Source organism: Bufo gargarizans, chromosome 4 (genome assembly GCF_014858855.1).
Source record: "Bufo gargarizans isolate SCDJY-AF-19 chromosome 4, ASM1485885v1, whole genome shotgun sequence".
Taxonomy (NCBI): domain Eukaryota; kingdom Metazoa; phylum Chordata; class Amphibia; order Anura; family Bufonidae; genus Bufo; species Bufo gargarizans.
Genome location: NC_058083.1, coordinates 424,515,328 through 424,538,921, shown reverse-complemented (window position 1 = coordinate 424,538,921; position 23,594 = coordinate 424,515,328). Strand labels below are relative to the sequence as shown.

At 44.1% G+C, this 23,594-nt stretch overlaps 1 protein-coding gene across 2 annotated transcripts in view; it reads right to left on the bottom strand.

Moving 5' to 3' along the window:
• Positions 1-23,594, bottom strand: part of RNASET2 (ribonuclease T2) — a 167,812-nt gene that overhangs the window by 107,843 nt on the left and 36,375 nt on the right. For both annotated transcript variants that reach the window (XM_044290262.1, XM_044290263.1), the window contains exons 2-3: positions 19,626-19,724; positions 1,119-1,179 (exon numbers count right to left, since the gene is read on the bottom strand). In XM_044290262.1, coding sequence (XP_044146197.1) covers positions 1,119-1,179; positions 19,626-19,714 — 150 coding nt within the window. In that variant the 5' untranslated portion in view covers positions 19,715-19,724. The remainder of the gene's footprint in view (positions 1-1,118; positions 1,180-19,625; positions 19,725-23,594) is intronic.

Genomic DNA, 23,594 nt, shown 5'->3' with positions numbered 1-23,594 from the left:
TTTCCCGAGCTGCACGTGCTCTCTGGAATGCTCTGCCCCAATCAGATTAATTCTCAACTTGCTCTTAAACGTGGCCTTAAAAATGGGACATACTAAAAGGAATGACAGAATGGAATGCCCATAGACTATAACAGGAGTGTGGAATGCCCATAGAGAATAATGGAAATGTAATATTTGAATTAGAGACAAAACTATTTGACATATCTAATAAATATTTAGCAGACAAAATTAAGATTGGTTTCTATGGAATAACAAGGGTGAATGACACAATGGAATGCCCATAGACTATAATGGGAAGTAAAATATGATTTTATTTGTAGGTTAAAGGGAACCTGTCACCAGGATTTTGGGTATAGAGCTAGATGGCCGCTAGCACATCCGCAATACCCAGTCCCCATAGCTCTGTGTGCTTTTATTGTGTAAAAAAAACCTATTTGATATATATGCTAATTAACCTGAGATAAGTCTTGTCCCTGAGATAAGCCTGAGATGGCCTGGGCACCCATAGAAGGCAGGTTCCGATGCCGTGCACGGCATTTGGCTGCCTTCTCACCCATCGGGTCCCTGCCACAGCAGCGCGGGGACTTTATGGGCTCCCTCACCCGCCTCGAATCCCTTCTATGTAGCGGTCAGTGCTAATCGCAGCATAGAAGGGGTTAATCCGCCGGCATTGGCTTGTACAGCGATGCCGGTGGATACAGCAGGGGCTGCCGGACCCCTGCAGTGATCGGGTGCGCACTGCTCCGGTGCCCGCCCGATCACCATGGCGTAATAGTATGTCAAAATACGGGAACACACCTGCCGCCACCCATGACGTACTATTGCGTCATATGTCGGGAAGGGGTTAAAAGGCTGCTATATACATAAACGTTATGGGGGAACAAAGTCAAAAGAAAGACTATAACAGAAAATATTCTACTGTCTTCTGATTAGGGGGAAATGTGAGTGGTGGATAGCACACCTAGAAAGTGAGTAATGATTAGGGGAGGTATGATTTTCTCTGTTTTGTCTTTTGTATCTGGCCTTTTCAGCACAAAACGGTTAGTAATTTCACAACTGCCTTATTAAATGAATTTCACTACTTAAAATATTTCGTTATAGAAGATAAAGCAGCTTACCATACATACTGTAACAGGCCACTGATGAACTAAAATGAGTTTGTTCCAGCCTTTATGTTCCCTATACCAAAAAATAAATACATTTATTATGAGTATCACTATGGGTCATCCAATAGTGTTATTATTTTATGTTTTTAAACTGCAATGGTAAGTATATATTCTAAGTACATATTGTCTATGAAAACAGCAACTGCAAAAAGGTTGGGACACTGTGTAAAAATGTCAATAAAAACAGAATGCCATGATTTGCAAATCTCATAGACCCATAGTTTATCTACAATAGATCACATATCATATGTTGAAAGTTGAGACATTTTACCATTTCATGAAAAAAAAAAGAAATAACTCATTTAGAACTTGATGAATACGACACATTTAAAAAAAAAAAAAAAGTTCAAAAGGGTCATATTGTATAGCATCCCCTTTTCTTTTGAAAACAGTCTGTAAACATATAGGAAGTGCGGAGACAAACTGCTGGAGTTTTGGGGGAAGAATGTTGTCCTATTCATGTCTGATGTAGGATTCTAGCTTCTCGAAAGTTGTGGGTCCTCTTTGCAGGATTTTCCATTTCATGATCAACCAAATGTTTTCTATTGGTGACAGATCTGGACTGCAGGCAAGCCAATTTAGCACCCAGACTTTTCTTCTGCGAAGCCATGCTGTTTTGATGGATGTGGTTTTTGGTTTAGCATGGTCTTTCTGAAATATGCAAGGCCTTCCCAGAAAAATACATTTTATGGATGGAAGTATGTTGCTCTAAAACCTCCAAATACAGTTAAGCATTTATAGTGCTTTTCCAGATGTGTGATCTGTCCAAGCCATAGACACTAATGCAGTCCCATACCATCAGAGATGAAAGCATCCCTGGTTTTCAAAAAGAACTTAAAATTTTTATTAATCTGAACACAGAAAAATGTTGCCTCAGTGCATTTTAAATGAGCGGCCTAGAAAATACTGCAGCGTTTCTGAATAACGTTGACGTGGATTCTTCCTTGAATCGCCTGTCGCCTGCGTGCACCAGAGGAAGTTGTTTCATTTGGGCGCATACCTGGCAAAGATTGACAATGTCTTCTCCCTGCAGTAGGAGCTGCACCGCCACCATGGCCACATCCCCTACTCATTTTGTTACAGTCACCCACAAAATTGCCTGACAAATATTGTGTGTTTAGTAAAAAAATAAATAGGTAGGTCACACCGACCCAATTAAACGGCTGAATAGCTATTATATATCCCTGTAAAAGTGGCAAGTAAAGTTTATTTTCACCAAAGAAAATAGGTATGTCTCACCCATGTCATCTGCAAAAATTGTGCTATTAATTCCATCCTTAATATCATAAATAAATTCAATAATAGAGGACCCAGCACTGAACCTTGGGGTACACAACTTGTAACCCGGGACCATTCTATATAGGAATCATTGACCATGACTCTGGACATGGTCCTTCAAACTATTTTTTATCCAATTAAAGACTATACTTTCCAAGCCTAAAACCCTTTTTACCTATTAAAATGTCTATGAGGGTCAGTATCAAATGCCTCTGCAAAATCCAAAAACACTGCACCCACAGCCGCCCCTCTGTCCAGGCTTCTACTCACCTCCTCATAAAAACAAATCCGGTTAGTCTGACAACTTCTGTCCTGATATTCATTACAGTCACATACTCCTGTATATAGTCCCTTAACCTCTTCAGGACACATGGGGGGGCCAGATGCGGGGGGGGGGGGGGGGGGGGGGCAGATGCGTCGTGTGACCCCCCCCCCCCCCCCATGACGGCGATTACAGCAAACAGGTCAATTCAGCGCTTTCTGCAGTTTCTGATCCCCGCGGTCCCTGACAGAAAACCGCCCCCTCCTTCTGTTGATTGACAGGGCCAGCCGCGATCTCCTCCTCCGGCCGGCCCTGTCAGCATTTCAAAAATCGCGCGCCTGTGTTGATTCGGCGCAGGCGCTCTGAGATAAGGAGGCTCGCCTCCCCAGCACTCCCTCAGTGCGCCTGCGCCGATGACGTCTTTAACTCTCTAAGCGCTCGTTGGTGCTCATGGCACTGGCAGCATTTCTGAAAACACTACCTTGGAGGGCCTGGACTTTAGCTGCTCTCCTAGATCCCTAAAATTATTTTTAAGGACCTTCCTTCTCCGTTTAATTGGTACCAATATGGACCATACCCACCGGATCTTCCCCGGCCCCACAAAGCAATCTATCTGATCTGCAATATGACGACAGGTGACCCTGTCTGTTCACCTAATAATAGAGTCCCCTACCACCAGCGTCTACCTGACTTTTGCTGCACTCCTTTTCCCATCCTTCCTACAGTAGTCATCCTCCTAGTTGCTAGGAGAAATGCCCTACTGCAGTGTTGTGGTCCTGGTCTTGCATCCCTAATATCAGCCAAACAGACCTATTTACTAGGGTGCTCAAGCTCATCCTCCTAGTTGCTAGGAGAAATGCCCTACTGCAGTGTTGTGGTCCTGGTCTTGCATCCCTAATATCAGCCAAACAGACCTATTTACTAGGGTGCTCAAGCTCAGGCCCAGCCTCCCTGGCACCTTTTCCTATACTCCTTCTTCTAACATTAAACCAACTACTGACCCCGTAATCCTGATCTTGCACTCCTCCAACCACCTCCATTTCACTAACCCCAGCCAGTGCCTGCACAATGAGGTCTAAGCCTCTCCAGATTTGCAATGCTCCTGCGTGTTGCATGGTGCGCATTTAAATCCAAGATCTGGCCTTCAAAACATGCAACACGATTGCATCTAGTGCAAATATATTCACCCCAAAAATGTATTCAAGGTATAAATATATTGCACAATACACAAACTTAGTAGCATAGTCCATGGAGCACATGTTTAAATAGGGATGAATAGTAAAGAAAGAAAATAGTAAATATGAATTTAGATTTACACCCCTATAACTCAAGCAAACAATGCACAAGGAAGATTTGGTGTTTGGCGAGTTACTGGCGTTTTTTGAAAAGCTGCAGAGCAGCCAATCAACAAGCGTTTAACTCGTGTGCCCTTAAAAGCCATCACAGCCATGCCTACTAATGGCATGGCTGTGATTTGCCAGTGCAGCATGTGACCCAGCCTCGAAATAAGCTGGAGTCACGTAGCGCTGCACATTACTCTGCTCTTATTAGTGTAGGGATAGGATGCTGCTGCTGAGAGGGAGAGAATAGGAAAGAATATTTTATCATGAGTGCTTGTTAACTCAGATCTACAGCGATTTAGTTTTGTAGGTGCAGTGCACAATTATTTTTACCCTGACCTGAGCACATTGACACAGAAAAATAACTTTTATCCATCTGTTAGTTAGGTGGGCATCGGCGGACATTTTATGCAAGTTCAGTGCACCAGCACAGCATATGTGCATTTGTAACAGTCAAGTACAAGCTTTAAATACTGCAATAATATTCTGGGTTTAAAAAACACAAATTTTTGGCAATACCCTACAGCTAGGGCCTTTGTTGCATTTGTCACTGTGAAATACAAGCTTGAAATACTGCAATAATATTCTTGGTTTAAAAAAAAAAAAAAACATTTTTGGGCAAGATACAAAGTTTGCGGCCTTTGCTACATTTGTCACAGTGAAATACAAATCAGTCAATACTGCAGTTACATTGTTGGTTGACAAATTAACATTTTTCTGTGACCGTGAAGTGATTGTATAAAAGTTGTGTGACCTCAAGAAATGTTTTCTTTTTATGACAATGGCACTGCCTTACTCTCAGTGAACTTAATTGTTGACTATTGGCGGTTACATTTTTTGCATGACATAAACCATCTGTTAGTTTGGTGGGTGAACGCAAAGAATGAAAAGAGCGTCAAATAAGGTACGTGGTCCCGATCGTAGTGCTGCTGGTGGAGCTCCTGTTGCAGGGAGACGACGTGGTCGATCTGTGCCGAGTGCCGCTCTACGAATGGTGAGGCCAGAACAAGTACAGACGATAGTAGATAGGGTGGCTGACAGTGCCTCCAGTTCCTTCACATTGTCTCCAACCCAGTCTCCTGCTGAAAGATCAGAGTTGGCCCCTGCAGCCCATGTCCATCAGTCCTTCACCTCACCCCCTTGCTAATCAGCCAAGCAGTCTGAGCCCCAAGTCATGGAGCAGTCTTTTCTTCTTTTTGATTACTCTGCTAGCAGGGTTTCCCAGGGCCATCCACATAGCCCTGCACCAGAAGTGGAAGAGATTGAGTGCACCGATGCCCAACCACTTATGTTTCAGGATGAGTACATTGGAGGACCATCGCAGCACGTCTCGGATGATGACGAAACACAGGTGCCAACTGCTGTGGCTTTCTGCAGTGTGCAGACAGACAAGGAGGGCAGGGATGAAGAATGGGTGGAAGATAATGTGGAGGACGATGAGGTCCTCGACCCCACATGGAATCAAGGTCATGCGATTGACTTGTGTAGTTCGGAGGAAGAGATGGTGGTCACACAGAGCCACCAGCACAGCAGATGAGGGAGCATGGTGCAAAAGCGGAGCGGCTGTCCCCAAGACAGTACGACTGCTACTGCCCACCGCAGCAAGGGACAGAGCACACCAAAGCCAGCTCCAAGGAGTTCCCTTGCGTGGCACTTCTTCAGACAATGTGCTGACGAAAGGACGCGAGTGGTTTGCACGCTGTGCAATCAGAGCCTGAAGCGAGGCATAAACGTTCTCAACCTGAGCACAACCTGCATGACCAGGCATATAAGTGCAAAGCACGAGCTGCAGTAGAGTAGACAACTCAAAAACAAAGAAAGGTCTCTGGCTCCTCCTGCTTCCTCTTCTCCTGCAGTCTGGGCTCCCCTGCAGCAAAGCAGGTTCCCTACATAGGGGTTAAATGGTTAATACCAGGGGACTGTCAGGATAAAGTTCTTAGGTTTAGCCCAAAGTCAAACCGGTTGGTGGAAATAGTGGTTCCACACCCACTGATTGTTACACTGAACAATATGGAAAAGATTATCTAAAGGTGCGATATGTCTAGGTCACCGACCAAAGATTATCAAAAAATGAATAATAACAATGCCTTTTTCCTGTAGAGTTAAGTGTGAAGAGCAGAACCAGAATCACTCCCGACATTGTCTTAGGGATGAGGGGAAGAGATATAAGCCACAGATTTACAGGTGGGTCCTAAATGGAGACTCACACCTCCAGGTAACAGTTTAATCCTCCAGGTAACAGTTTAATGTCACAGGGTGGTTATAAGATGATGCCAAGGGTTCTTTGAGACTGGAAACAGGAACTGAGGTGGGAAGGTGGTCTTCTCCTTATAAACACTCAATGGGTCTTCCTGCTTCCTGTTCTGGGCACAGCTAGTCTCCTTAAGGGCTCATGTACATGGCCGCGCCGTGTTTTGCTGTCTGTAAATTGTGGATATGTAAAACACGGATGTCGGCTGAGTGCCTTCCACAAATCTGCAGAACGGAACGGGCAGCCCAAGAGAGAATTGTCTATTCTTGTCTGTTTTGCGAGCATGTTCTTATTTTTTTTGCAGGGCCACATAAAGAAGCAACGGAAACGGACAGCACGTGTAGCGCTGTCTGCATCTTTTGCGGGCCCGCTGAAGTGAATGGGTCCACGTCTGAGCTGCATTTTTTGTGGCTCGAATGCGACCGATTCACTTTAATAGGCCTGTAAGTACTGCAGAAAATATTGGTGCTATATAAAGATTATGATTATTTTCTATATACGCTTAAAAATCATTGTTTGCCGGCAGCAGATCATGCTGTCTAAAAAGCCTGTGCTACCGTCAAAAAATTATTTAGTATGGGGATGAGCGATGGCATTAGCCATCGCTCCTCCCCACACTGTGGATTAGATTGTGACAAGCAGTTAATAGCCGGGAAGGAACGCTTCCGTCCCGACAATTGTCAGGCACATTTACTGGTCTAATACCTGTCTTACATATTGTTGGCCTATCCTCTAGATAGGTCATCACTATGAGATGAGAGGGGTCCAACTTCCAGTACCCCTGCCGACCAGCTGTTTGAGGAGAAAATGGTGCTCTATTGAGCGCCACAACCTCCTCGCTGCTAACTAAGCAGAGCCTTGTCCATTTGATAGCAGCTTTGATTAGTATTGCAGCTCAGCCCTATTCACTTGGATGGGAATGAGCTGCGCTAGGACACGTGACTGATAAATGTGATGTCACATGGCCTAGGAAGAGGCTGCAGCACTCACGGAGAACTTCAGCCTCTTCATACAGAAAAAAATAACTATTGGGCAGCACACGGAAGGGGGGATGTCAGGGGAAAATGGGGGAAGGGGGCCGGGTTGGGTAGACAGCCCCGGCCTATGACGGTAGCACAAGAACTCAGAACGTTCAGCCTTTCTGCAATTTCCATTATCTTCTGGTGCCATGGCTTGTCTGGAAGGATTCTCAACCTAACATATGGGGGGGGGGGGGGGCGCATGCTGTCCGCTCACTTGGTGGCCAAAAAGCTTACTTTGGGTAAAGAAACACAACAGACCCTTAAATATATTGGAATTTTTCCCTTTCACCAAAGCAAAATAGTATGAGCCTTAATGTTGCACATGACAACAGCGGGTGGTGGAAGAAGCTGTGAGCAGCCCAGTTTTGCTTCCTTGCAGGCGTGCCCTGACAGCAGTTCCAGTAGGACTGCTTTAATGACATCTTCTACCTGTGATGTGTATATGTGGATTTAGACAAGCAGATAATGGTTACAAGTCGAACGCAAGCGATGAAAGATGGATGAGAATCGCGGCATGTGAAAGGTTTCTAATAACTGAGTCATTTGACCAAAAACACTCGATATCTGTGAAATAGTTGATGTGAACAAGTACAATCATCGTTTTTCATTCATGAATTGCATTATGTAAATGTACATTGTGTGCATCATGGACATTCTTGACGATAAAGAGCCCTTGGTAGGCAGGTGTATCAACGATCATTTGATAAAAATATATATATATATATATATATATATATATATATATATATATATATATATATATATATATATATATATATATATATAGTTAAAGAAAAAATGGCGGCACTGGTGCTTTCAGTTACAAAAGGTAGGGTGCACGTCCCGAGGGGAATAGGCTTCTTACCCCAATTAGTAAATCCGGAAAAACGAGAGGCACTCCAATGATGAAGAAATAGTGAACCTTTATTCACCCAGGTGCAACGTTTCGGCTCTGCTCTTGAGCCTTTTTCAAGCATGATGCTTGAAAAAGGCTCAAGAGCAGAGCCGAAACGTTGCACCTGGGTGAATAAAGGTTCACTATTTCTTCATCATTGGAGTGCCTCTCGTTTTTCCGGATTTATATATATATATATATATATATATATATATATAACATTTTACACGATAATCCTTTCATTTAAATGCTACTTGTCTGCTAGAACATTCGGTCAGTAGTCGTTGTGTCGGTGATTATCTGCTTGTCTAAATCTACCTTATCACACACTGTAATAAACATTGCAGGCCCCAACCCACTGAATTGTAAAAGGAAAAGGAAATCTGGCTACCAGGAATTGACGATTATGTGAGAAACGGACGAGAAAAAAAGACGGAGGTCGAAGATTACCTGTGGGGTTTTATCTGGAAAGCAGGTCAGAGATGTAAAGAGGCGTCAGGTTGTGGACAGCCTTAAATATAGTTGCTAGTATTTTGAACTGAATTTGCTGGACAATGGGAAGTCAGTAAAAGGAATGGCAGAGGAGAGAGCCAGATGAGTAAGGCTACTTTCACACTAGCAGCACGGACCTCCGGCAGGCCGTCGGGTGAACAGCCTGTAGGATCCGTCCTGCCGCTGGTGATCATGTGCCCCTGGACTGCCGTTCTGTCCCCACTGACTATAATGGGGCGGAGGCACGGCAGCGCACGGCCAGAGGCTGCCGGAATAAATGTTGGACATGTCGTAGTTTTATTCCGGCAGCCTCTCGCCGTGCGCTGCCGTGCCTCAACCGGAACTCCGTCCCACTCCCATTATAGTCAATGGGGACGGATCAGCAGTTTTTAGTCACTAGCGGCAGGACAGATCCAACAGGCTGTTCACCCGACGGAACACCCTGCCGGAGATCCGTGCCGCTAGTGTGAAAGTAGCCTAACAAGGAAAGACGTGGATTAACTGGGCAGCAGATTTGAGGATAGATTGGAGGGGTTCAAGAGTGCTAGATGGGAGGCCACAGAGAAGTATGTTGCAGTAGTCCAGGTGAGGGGTTGACGAGGGCATGCACTAGCACTTTAGTTGACTCACGAGTGAGGAATGAGCAAATATGAGATATTTTAGGTTGAAAGGGGCAGGTGGTGGTACAGGTTTGGACGTGTGGCTTGAAGGACAGGGCAGAATCAAAAGTTATCCTACAAGCAGTGGACCTGTAAGACTGGAGAGAGCATGGCGCTGTCAACTGTAATGGACTGGATGGGGATGCTGCATGACATGGTGGAAAAACTATGAATTCCGGTTTTCCAGGATTTTTCGATTGAAGGCCAATCTTCAGAACAGGCCAGCAATATCTGATCAGCGGAGGTCCGAAACTGCACACTCCCATCAATCAGTTGTTTCCAAGCAGCTACAGTGATATAAATAGGGGCCAGATCTGTATAGCATTGTCTACTGTGTAGAAAATGCTAGTTACTGCAGCCATGCTCCCACTCAAGTGGATGGAGCTTTGTAGTTCTACTGTCAGAGCTACTTGAAAACAACTGATGAAGAGGGTGTAAGAAATTGATTGCGAATTCTAACGATAGGCCAGCAATATAAAAATCCTGAAAACTCATTTTGTTGTGCCTTTTCATAGGTAAATACATTGATATCCAATTCATTCTAGTCAAGATGAATGTTCATTGCCTTAAAGAGCCATGCTCGACTATAGTTACAATTTTGTATGTCTTGAGTAAGCCAAAGTAAGGTCGCACAAAGGTTCCACTCTTTAGTGTTATTCTTCTCATGAATGTACCAGTCTGAGAAGAGGCCTCTCCTTGTCTACTTTTAAATTTATGACGGGAGATAAAGATAAGCTCTATGCAGCTGGTGATAATTACCTATACAATTAGGAATTTATTAATGAAGCAAAATATATAATATTCATTTAATGAGCCTTAGTCTAGTCCTTAGCATGAGACAATCAGTAGAACATATAATATATGTTATATTATACTGTTATATGTTATGAAGACAACATGTATCATATATATATATATATATATATATATATATATATATATATATATATATATATATATATATAATTTTATTTTATTTTCTCATTAGGAGAATCTTTGTCTCTAAAAGAGTGTCTGTGAAGATGTGTGTTTTGTAACAATTATTCACCTCTTTGGTATGACAGGGGGTACTATCTCTGTGAGAAAACAAGGCCATTGAAGTCATTTATGATGCACAAATCAACAGTGTGAGAAACATTCAGAGAGATGCCTAGAGTCTCTAATTGCTACAAGTGTCAGAATTAATTCCTATAGCTTTGAATTAAAGCTTCTAAAAGGTCAAAATGTATATAATACGTTTTATTCAGACTTCCATAAGTTAACCCTTTATACTATGATGCAAATAGCTTATACAGCAGTGCCACCTAGGTATGAGTAGGTGACATTACAACAGTAGCAAAAGTGCATTCTGGGTAAGGTTATGATGTCACATTTTTTATTAATGGTCACGCCCACCCGACTATGATTGGAAAGTTCCAAACTAGGAAAGTGTGTCTAACTGATAAGTTTGTGATCATAAACCATACACAGGGGAAGACGAGGACACACAAGAAAGAGGAGAGGAGAAAGAGAAGAAAGAGAAGTTAAGCTCTTTAGAGGGGTCTATCAAGATGAAAGCCATATTGAGATGCGCTATGATGGACCACCCAGCTTTCCTAGGAGCAGAAGTGAGATTTGTACTAGGACTTGGTAAGAGACACAGAAAATGATATTTCATTTTATTAAGACTAATTTGATAGTGTGGGTGAAATTATACTAGGGCTGCAGCTAACGATTATTTGAATAATCGATTAGTTGCCGATTAATTTCTACGATTAATCGGGAAAAACGACAAAATTACAAAACAGAGAGGTTTATATGATCTTACTTGAAAAATTATGTTCAAAGGCCATATTAAAACAAATTGTGGACGACACTATTATGGGGGATCTGTGGACGACACTATTATGGGGGATCTGTGGACGACACTTATGGGGGATCTGTGGACGACACTATTATGGGGGATCTGTGGACGACACTATTATGGGGGATCTGTGGACGACACTTATGGGGGATCTGTGGACGACACTTATGGGGGATCTGTGGACGACACTTATGGGGGATCTGTGGACGACACTTATGGGGGATCTGTGGACGACACTTATGGGGGATCTGTGGACGACACTTATGGGGGATCTGTGGACGACACTTATGGGGGATCTGTGGACGACACTTATGGGGGATCTGTGGACGACACTTATGGGGGATCTGTGGACGACACTTATGGGGGATCTGTGGACGACACTTATGGGGGATCTGTGGACGACACTTATGGGGGATCTGTGGACGACACTTATGGGGGATCTGTGGACGACACTTATGGGGGATCTGTGGACGACACTTATGGGGGATCTGTGGACGACACTTATGGGGGATCTGTGGACGACACTTATGGGGGATCTGTGGACGACACTTATGGGGGATCTGTGGACGACACTTATGGGGGATCTGTGGACGACACTTATGGGGGATCTGTGGACGACACTTATGGGGGATCTGTGGACGACACTTATGGGGGATCTGTGGACGACACTTATGGGGGATCTGTGGACGACACTTATGGGGGATCTGTGGACGACACTTATGGGGGATCTGTGGACGACACTTATGGGGGATCTGTGGACGACACTTATGGGGGATCTGTGGACGACACTTATGGGGGATCTGTGGACGACACTTATGGGGGATCTGTGGACGACACTTATGGGGGATCTGTGGACGACACTTATGGGGGATCTGTGGACGACACTTATGGGGGATCTGTGGACGACACTTATGGGGGATCTGTGGACGACACTTATGGGGGATCTGTGGACGACACTTATGGGGGATCTGTGGACGACACTTATGGGGGATCTGTGGACGACACTTATGGGGGATCTGTGGACGACACTTATGGGGGATCTGTGGACGACACTTATGGGGGATCTGTGGACGACACTTATGGGGGATCTGTGGACGACACTTATGGGGGATCTGTGGACGACACTTATGGGGGATCTGTGGACGACACTTATGGGGGATCTGTGGACGACACTTATGGGGGATCTGTGGACGACACTTATGGGGGATCTGTGGACGACACTTATGGGGGATCTGTGGACGACACTTATGGGGGATCTGTGGACGACACTTATGGGGGATCTGTGGACGACACTTATGGGGGATCTGTGGACGACACTTATGGGGGATCTGTGGACGACACTTATGGGGGATCTGTGGACGACACTTATGGGGGATCTGTGGACACTCTGGGGGATCTGGACACTTATGGGGGATCTGTGGACGACACTTATGGGGGATCTGTGGACGACACTTATGGGGGATCTGTGGACGACACTTATGGGGGATCTGTGGACGACACTTATGGGGGATCTGTGGACGACACTTATGGGGGATCTGTGGACGACACTTATGGGGGATCTGTGGACGACACTTATGGGGGATCTGTGGACGACACTTATGGGGGATCTGTGGACGACACTTATGGGGGATCTGTGGACGACACTTATGGGGGATCTGTGGACGACACTTATGGGGGATCTGTGGACGACACTTATGGGGGATCTGTGGACGACACTTATGGGGGATCTGTGGACGACACTTATGGGGGATCTGTGGACGACACTTATGGGGGATCTGTGGACGACACTTATGGGGGATCTGTGGACGACACTTATGGGGGATCTGTGGACGACACTTATGGGGGATCTGTGGACGACACTTATGGGGGATCTGTGGACGACACTTATGGGGGATCTGTGGACGACACTTATGGGGGATCTGTGGACGACACTTATGGGGGATCTGTGGACGACACTTATGGGGGATCTGTGGACGACACTTATGGGGGATCTGTGGACGACACTTATGGGGGATCTGTGGACGACACTTATGGGGGATCTGTGGACGACACTTATGGGGGATCTGTGGACGACACTTATGGGGGATCTGTGGACGACACTTATGGGGGATCTGTGGACGACACTTATGGGGGATCTGTGGACGACACTTATGGGGGATCTGTGGACGACACTTATGGGGGATCTGTGGACGACACTTATGGGGGATCTGTGGACGACACTTATGGGGGATCTGTGGACACTATATGGGGGATCTGTGGACGACACTATGGGGGATCTGTGGACGACACTTATGGGGGATCTGTGGACGACACTTATGGGGGATCTGTGGACGACACTATATGGGGGATCTGTGGACGACACTTATGGGGGATCTGTGGACGACACTATGGGGGATCTGTGGACGACACTATATGGGGGATCTGTGGACGACACTTATGGGGGATCTGTGGACGACACTTATGGGGGATCTGTGGACGACACTATGGGGGATCTGTGGACGACACTATGGGGGATCTGTGGACGACACTATTATGGGGGATCTGTGGACGACACTATTATGGGGGATCTGTGGACGACACTATTATGGGGGGATCTGTGGACGGCGTAGTTATGGAGAGGGGGATCTGTGGACGGCGTAGTTATGGAGAGGGGGATCTGTGGACGGCGTAGTTATGGAGAGGGGGATCTGTGGACGGCGTAGTTATGGAGAGGGGGATCTGTGGACGGCGTAGTTATGGAGAGGGGGATCTGTGGACGGCGTAGTTATGGAGAGGGGGATCTGTGGACGGCGTAGTTATGGAGAGGGGGATCTGTGGACGGCGTAGTTATGGAGAGGGGGATATGTGCACTGTTATGGGCATAACAGTGCACAGATCCCTTTCCTCATAACAGTGCACAGATCCCCCTTCCCATAGCAGTGCCATACACAGACCCCCCCTCCTCATAGCAGTGCCATAGACAGATCCTCCCCGCTCCCCATAGCAGTGCTATACACAGACCCCCCCTTCCCATAGCAGTGCCATAGACAGATCCCCCCTCCCCCTTCCCCCTAACAGCCCCGGCCCTGATGCTTGCATCTTTATTTTACCTTTTTACAATGACGCTCCCGCTCCTGTAACAGCCAGGCAGAGCGGACGGCGGCGTAACGTCACTCAATCACGTGACGCGCCTGCTCCGCCCACTTCATGAATGAAGGAGGCGGAGCAGGCGTGTCACGTGAGTGAGTGACGTTACGCCGCCGTCCGCTCTGCCTGGCTGTTACAGGAGCGGGAGCGTCATTGTGAAAAGGTAAAATAAAGATGCAGCGACCGCCCGCCCGCATAGCAACAAATCGGCGATTATTCGATAACTGGATTCGTCGACAACGAATCCAGTTATCGAATATAATCGATTACATCGATTAATCGTTGCAGCCCTAAATTATACCATCTAGATTGGCAAATAAATAAATTAATTAATGAATCGATCATCTCCATATTGAGATGTAGTCTTAGGATATTGTGAGGCTTCAGTCTACCTGCAGAAGAATCTAGACTCATAATCTAGCAAAGCATAAAATAATTGCATATATATATATATATATATATATATATATATATATATATATATATATATATATATATATATATATATATATAAAACAGAAAAAGAGATTTGGCGGCACCAGTCTGTTGGCTCAGGTGCTATGTCCAAAGGAATGAGCTTTTCACCTTCTTATATATGTAGAGAATCGGACAGCACTCCAAGACTTGAAAAAAGTAGAAATCTTTATTCACCCATGTGAAAAATAATTGCAACGTTTCAGCTCACAATCGAGCCTTTCTCAAGATTTTTTCCATGCAGAACGTGTAAGGCTTGTTTAGCCTCAACACAAAAAGAAATCCTTAAAGAAATCGCCACTGATAATAATACATATAAAATTAAAAACCATTTAACTTGCCACTCGAAGGGGGTCATCTACCATATAAGATGTCCATGTGGGAAGCTCTACATAGGAAGGACAAAGCGTGAACTTAAAATCAGGATATGGGAGCATATAAAAAACATCAATAAAAAATTTGTAGGCCACCCACTGTCATGCCACCATAGTGACAAGCATAAGGGCAAATTTGAAGGCTCTTTTTTTTGGAGGAGTAGAACAAATTAGGCAGGACCCCAGAGGAGGCGATTTTATCAAAGTGATATCTCGCAAAGAGAGCGAATGGATCTATAACTTAAACACTTTGGCTCCAATTGGCCTTAACCAAGAAATAGAATTGTTTGCTTTCCTATAATCTACAAATTCCGGCAAACTGCAATTTAGTGTACAATGGGCCTCTAAGATGAAAAGGGACAGAAACATAACCATCAAAATGGAGGTAAAATCAAATCAAAAACAATAAATAACAACATACAAACAACAAATAACAAAAAATAAAGTATAATAAATAAAAATAAGATATAACCAATACTTAGTAGTGACAACCTAATATATGATAGACTGCCAATAGGGAACAAATAATAATGAATCTATAAAGAAACCATGTCGGAGTGAGTACTTACGGGCAACCCCTCCCTTTCAAACATTACAGTATTTCTCTCTGCTTTAGCACGGCCTTATAAACCAATGACTGTTCCCATGGAAACCTAGAAGCTTATAAACCAGTGACGCGGGCTCCATAGCTATCCCTGAGGAAGGAATACGATTATTCCGAAACGCGTCAGAGGTATTGTGGACCAGAGAAGCTTCCGTAGCTTTAGGTGCGACGTCACACGTTAGTTTTCCAGGACAACTTCCAAACATTGCTTTCGAGAGCGCGCGTGAGTTACCGGCCGGGGCTACGCGCGTGCCACGAGAGAAACGCAGAAGACACCGCCAGCAGAGATACTGAAAGAATCCAACAAACCGCAGAAGAAATACTTTATGAAACGGAATTAACCCAGCAGTATGAATATATCTACCAACAAGCACGTTCACCAGTAAGTAACTGCTGGCTTTTTATATCAGCTCCTCACTTATTGGATCTTACCTTCCACATTTTTCTAGGAGACACTGATACATTGGGACTTTTACATCATATGACAATTTCAGATAGTACGTATCTCCAACTCACGTGTGCCGATACTATTTATGCACCGCGGTGTTGGAGTTTGACACCTAGTCAGCGCGGGTTCAATTCTGTTCTCTTAATAGCTTGTTCTATCTATCAGGGTTTTCGGCAATTATCCCCCCATCAGAACCCAGCAGCGACGCGCCTTACTCTAACCCATTTATAGTACGGCCGATTTCCTCCCCCCCTCCCATTTAGACGGCAGGATCTGTACCTTTATCATTTACTTATATATGTTTATAATCTTATAAACCAATAAATCTGCATATTTTTATACCTGTGTATTATTGTATAATGTAGAACTACAGTTTTATCATTAACGTCATCTAACGTCAAAAAGAACTTATTTATCTGAGGAAATAGTCGGACTCAGATGTGAATTGTATCAATTAGGTATTTCTACAATTCACCAGGTCACGATTTTAAGAATTTATGACAAATTTAATATATTTTATTTTTTATGGTTAATTATTTTTATGACCATAATTAATAATTCTTAATTGAATTATTACCACCCGACAATTTATTTATTTTTTGCAATTAAATAGCGCTACTATATTCCACAGCGCTTTACAAACATTAGGATCAAGCTGTCCCCAATGGGGATCACAATCTAAGTTCCCTATCAGCATGTCTTTGGAGTGTGGGAGGAAAGTGGAGTACCCGGAAGAAACCCATGCAAACACTTTAAAATACATAAACATTGCAAATGCTGACCAAATTGTCACAACTGCATACAGCAATTGGAACAGTGCATAAGAAGATATTCTAGCAACTCACATGATGTCTTTCATGGCTAAGAACAAAACAATTCCCAGGAAACACTGATAAAGGCACAGTTTTTAGACAACTTTATCCTTATTTCCCTTTTCCAGCACCTGGTGAAGCACAAAAATGTATTGGGGGATCCATCTTTGAGGAGAGTAAACAATAAGCTAGGCAGCGTTCACCTCCTCCTGCCGACCCTGTGCGCTGGGGCGATCTCGCACCCTTCAGTATTCGGAGCGGGTGCAGTGAGGAAGCCGGCAGCCGACGAGCGCCCTTCACCCACTGCGCCGTATACTGAACAGGACGGCGCGAGATTTACACTGGAGACAAGGCCGGAGGTAGGAGACCAACGCTGCCTGGCCCTGTCAATCTAGTGTAGCAGGGCAGGGCCAGAGGTGGGAAAACTGAGGCTCTAAGAACAGGGGCAAGGCTCCCCCTGCTCCTAGAGGCTGATTAGCATATTATTAAAGTTTCTTCTTCTCAATTTGGTTGGCAGGCAGTGAGATGGCACTAATATAGTTCAGCTGACATTAGCACATTGCTAATTTCAGCCAGCTTAAGGCCGAGTTCACACGAACGTGTGTGACCCGTGCTGCGGCCCGCTATTTACTAATGCACGATCGCCGGCCGTAGGTCAGCAGCATCGGATCGCGGACCCATTAACTTTAATAGGTCTGCGATCCACCCGTTCCGCTAAAAGATAGGACATGTCCTATCTTTTTGCGGAACGGAGGTACGGGACGTAACCCCACGGAAGCACTCCGTAGTGCTTCCGAGGGGTCCCGTCCCGTGCGGCCGTTCTGCGATTCCAGATTTGCAGACCCATTGAAGTGAATGGGTCCGCATCCGTGATGCGGAATGCACACGGAACTGTGGCTGTGTGTTGCAAGTTCTCCCACTTGAAATTCACATTGTAAGTGCATTGCCACTCTGCGAGACAGAATAAAAATAACAAATATTCAGGAAATCACATTGTATGATTTTTTTAAAAATTTAACTGCACTGCAGAACATAAGTATTTAAACACCTAAGAAACAACAAGAATTCTGTCTCTCAAAGACCTGTTACTGTGCTTTTAAAAAGTCCACCTTTTCCCCACTTATTAATCTAACTTAGTAGCACCTCTTTAAAGACAACTCACCCTATAGTCAGTCAGCCGCAAACTACTACCATGGGCAAGACCAAAAAGCTGTCAAAAGACACCAGAGACAAAATTGTGGACCTCCACAAGTATGGAAAGGGCTACAGGGCAATTACCAAGCAGCTTGGTAAAAATAGATCAACTGTTGGAGCAATTGTTAGAAAATCGAAGAGGCTAAAGATGACGGTCAGTCTCCCTCGGACTGGGGCTCCATGCAAGATCTCACCTCGTGGGGTATCACTGATGATAAGAAAGGTTTAAAATCAACCCAGAACCACAAGGGAGGAGCTGGTCAATGACATGAAGAGAGCTGGGACCACATTTTCAAAGGTCACTGTCGGTAGAACACTACGCCGTCATGGTTTCAAATCATGCATTGCAAGGAAGGTCATCACATGTCCAGACCTGTCTGAAGTTTGCCAATGACCATCTGGATGATCCAGAGGAGGCATGGAACAAGGTATGTGGTCAGATGAGATCAAAGTAGAACTTTTTGGTCTAAACTTCACACGTCTTGTTTGGAGGAAAAAGAAGGATGAGTTGCATCCAAAGAACACCATCCCTACTGTGAAGCATGGGGGTGGTAACATCATGCTTTGGGGGTGCTTTTCTGCATTGTATTAAGGACAGCATGAATGGGGCCATTTATTGTGAGATGTTATTTGAGCAACAACCTCCTTCCCTCAGTCGGAGCATTGAAGATGGGTCATGGCTGGGTCTTCCAACATGACAATGGCCCGAAGCACACAGCCAGGATAAACAAGGAGTGGCTCCATAAGAAGCATATCAAGGTTCTGGAGTGACTTAGCCAGTCTCCAGACCTAAATCCAATAGAACATCTTTGGAGGGAGCTGAAACTCTGTGTCGCTCAGCGATAGCCCCAAAACCTGACAGATCTAGAGTAGATCTATGTGGAGGAGTGGGCCAAAATCCCTGTTGCAGTGTTTGCAAACCTGGTCAAGAACTACTCTAATTGCAAACAAAGGCTTCTGTACCAAATATTAACACTGATTTTCTCAGGTGTTCAAATACTTATGTTCAGCAGTGCAAGACAAATAAATTCTTAAAAAAAAAATCATACAATGTGATTTCCTGAATATTTTTTTTTTATTCTGTCTCTCAGAGAGGGAATGCATCTACAATGTGAATTTCAGACCCCTCCATGATTTCTAAGTGGGAAAACTTGCAAAATCGCAGGGTGTTCAAATACTTCTGTTCCTCACTGTAGGTTTCAAAATCTGTGTGGAATATCTGCCATGTGAGCATGCCATCAAGAACTTCCTGCAAGATACATTACATGCAAATATGCAATACAAGGTAATACATACTCTCAAAAGAAGTCAGTCACAAGCAATAAATTATACATATGCAGTTAATATTCCTTGTCATGTAAAATTCGATAGGAATGTTATCTTACCTCAAACCCAATGAATCATCCATATAGCACATGTGCATAACCAAAAGAACAGACATGAACATCAGTGTGTGTTGCAAACGAAACTCCATATTGCAATGCCTTTAAAAGGGGAAAAAAGCAAAATAATTGAAAAATATTAACAAACACCCAAGTTAAACAGCAAGGGGCTCATGTATGCATTGACTATAACATCGATTGCATATATTTAACCCCTCAGATGCCATGGTCACCTTTAACCATGGCATCTGGGAGATAAAAAACAAACAAAAAAAAAACAGGGGCGCGCGCTCCTCGGTCTGCAATGGCTCCACCTAGCGGAGACTGGTGGAGTCTAATGGTGCGTGCGGCAGCCTCAGCCCTCCTGAAAGATCTGAGGCTGCTGCACAGAGGTTGCTATGAAGACCCTGTGGCAGGGCTCTGTATGAACATAGCATAATCCTCATAAACATCATGTTAATGCATTGAGGTCTATGAGAGAAGCAATCTAATGATTGCTTGTTCAAGTTCCCTAAGTGTAAAAAAAATAAAAATAGACAAACAATAAAAAATAAAACATCATGGGTATCACAGGGTGTGAAAACAAGATATAAAATATGTGTGTGTGTATATATATATATATATATATCTATATATATCTATATATAGGTCCTTCTCGAAAAATTAGCATATTGTGATAAAGTTCATTATTTTCTGTAATGTACTGATAAACATTAGACTTTCATATATTTTAGATTCATTACACACCAACTGAAGTAGTTCAAGCCTTTTATTGTTTTAATATTGATGATTTTGGCATACAGCTCATGAAAACCCCAAATTCCTATCTCAAAAAATTAGCATATCATGAAAAGGTTCTCTAAACGAGCTATTAACCTAATCATCTGAATCAACTAATTAACTCTAAACACCTGCAAAAGATTCCTGAGGCTTTTAAAAACTCCCAGCCTGGTTCATTACTCAAAACCGCAATCATGGGTAAGACTGCCGACCTGACTGCTGTCCAGAAGGCCATCATTGACACCCTCACCCTGGGTTCACACCTGAGCGTTCCTCAAACGCGCGTTTTACGCGCGTTTTTATGCGCGTTTTTTGTAATAGTAAACGCGCGTTTGACGCGCGTTTGTGTCATTGACTGCAGTGTCCTATGGCCACAAACGCGCGTCAAAACGCCCCAAAGAAGCTCAAGTACTTGTTTGAGCGTCGGGCGTTTTACAGCGCGTTCGTACGCGCTGTAAAACGCCCAGGTGTGAACCCTTCCCATAGGGAAGCATTGGTTTTCATGTCTTAAGCGTTTTACAGCGCGTTTGAACGCGCTGTAAAACGCTCAGGTGTGAACCCAGGGTCAAGGAAGAGGGTAAGACACAGAAAGAAATTTCTGGACGAATAGGCTGTTCCCAGAGTGCTGTATCAAGGCACCTCAGTGGGAAGTCTGTGGGAAGGAAAAAGTGTGGCAGAAAACGCTGCACAACGAGAATAGGTGACCGGACCCTGAGGAAGATTGTGGAGAAGGACCGATTCCAGACCTTGGGGGACCTGCGGAAGCAGTGGACTGAGTCTGGAGTAGAAACATCCAGAGCCACCGTGTACAGGCGTGTGCAGGAAATGGGCTACAGGTGCCGCATTCCCCAGGTCAAGCCACTTTTGAACCAGAAACAGCGGCAGAAGCGCCTGACCTGGGCTACAGAGAAGCAGCACTGGACTGTTGCTCAGTGGTCCAAAGTACTTTTTTCAGATGAAAGCAAATTTTGCATGTCATTCGGAAATCAAGGTGCCAGAGTCTGGAGGAAGACTGGGGAGAGGGAAATGCCAAAATGCCTGAAGTCCAGTGTCAAGTACCCACAGTCAGTGATGGTGTTGGTCCACTGTGTTTTATCAAGGGCAGGGTCAATGCAGCTAGCTATCCGGAGATTTTGGAGCACTTCATGCTTCCATCTGCTGAAAAGCTTTATGGAGATGAAGATTTCATTTTTCAGCACGACCTGGCACCTGCTCACAGTGCCAAAACCACTGGTAAATGGTTTACTGACCATGGTATTACTGTGCTCAATTGGCCTGCCAACTCTCCTGACCTGAACCCCATAGAGAATCTGTGGGATATTGGGAAGAGAAAGTTGAGAGACGCAAGACCCAACACTCTGGATGAGCTTAAGGCCGCTATCGAAGCATCCTGGGCCTCCATAACACCTCAGCAGTGCCACAGGCTGATTGCCTCCATGCCACGCCGCATTGAAGCAGTTATTTCTGCAAAAGGATTCCCGACCAAGTATTGAGTGCATAACTGAACATAATTATTTAAAGGTTGACTTTTTTTGTATTAAAAACACTTTTCTTTTATTGGTCGGATGAAATATGCTAATTTTTTGAGATAGGAAATTTGGGTTTTCATGAGCTGTATGCCAAAATCATCAATATTAAAACAATAAAAGGCTTGAACTACTTCAGTTGGTGTGTAATGAATCTAAAATATATGAAAGTCTAATGTTTATCAGTACATTACAGAAAAGAATGAACTTTATCACAATATGCTAATTTTTTTTAAAGGACCTGTATATATATATATATATATATATATATATATATATGTACACACACTGTATCCCAGCCTTACCCAGCAATTGTTGTACTCCAGCCCACTTTCTCTTTGTTTTATTTTTTATATTTCCCAATGTTTTGGGGTCTACCCAATTTACAAAAAATAAATAAAAAAAAATCAGTGTTGGCTACTTCCTCCTCCTCCTCCTCCACCGCCGCTTCCACCTACACCGCCTCCTCAACCTCCTTCTCCATATGGACCTCCTCGATCAAGATTTTTATTTTAGATTTTTACCTATTTTATGTCATTTCTCTATCCACATTTGTTTGCAGAGCACTTGCCATGCTCTTAACCACTTGTTGCTGCCTTTTACAGCCCTCTAGCTCTTTCCATGACTTTTTTAGAGCCATTTTAGTGCTCCAAAGTTCAGGTCCCCATTGACTTCAATGGGGTTCGGGGGCAAGTTCAGGTCCCAAACTCAACCTTTTTTTAGCGAAGTTCGGCCAAACCCGAACTTCCAGGTGTCCGCTCAACTCTAATGGCAACCCAAACAAATTTATACACCCAGCAATTTAATTTTCCAGAAACCCACAATGCCATAAGCTAGACCCCAAGATTTGACCCCAGTAAATGCATTAGAGATTATGACCTTTTGGGCGCTCGTGTTGCATATGGGCGTTGTAAAAAAACCAAAACAAAAAAAAACACATTAATCAGTATTGGAGTACGGATGTCTTGTACCACACTCCAAATAACAGTAATACCATGGCCCGTAATAGATTCCAAACAAAAGTTTTTGCATTACAACGATAATGCACAGTGCCCAACCCAGAATGACCCCGTATTTGAACGTCTGTTCAAAATATGGCACGTCCTTGACCATTTCAACGCAAAGTTTTCAGAGTGTACACCCCAGAACAAAATGTTTGCATAGACAAATCCCTATTACTTTTCAAAGGGAGGGTAAGATTCCACCAGTACCTGGCCAGCAAGCGGGCAAGGTATGGTATAAAAATGTACAGGGTGGGCCATGTATATGGATACACCTTAATAAAATGGAAATGGTTGGTGATATTAACTTCCTGTTTGTGGCACATTAGTATATGTGAGGAGGGAACTTTTCAAGATGGGTAGTGACCATGGCGGCCATTTTGAAGTCGGCCATTTTGAATCCAACTTTTGTTTTTTCAATAGGAAGAGGGTCATGTGACACATAAAACTTATTGGGAATTTCACGAGAAAAACAATGGTGTGCTTGGTTTTAACATAACTTTATTCTTTCATGAGTTATTTACAAGTTTCTGACCACTTATAAAATGTGTTCAATGTGCTGCCCATTGTGTTGGATTGTCAATGCAACCCTCTTCTCCCATTCTTCACACACTGACAGCAACACCGCAGGAGAAATTCTAGCACAGGCTTCCAGTATCCGTAGT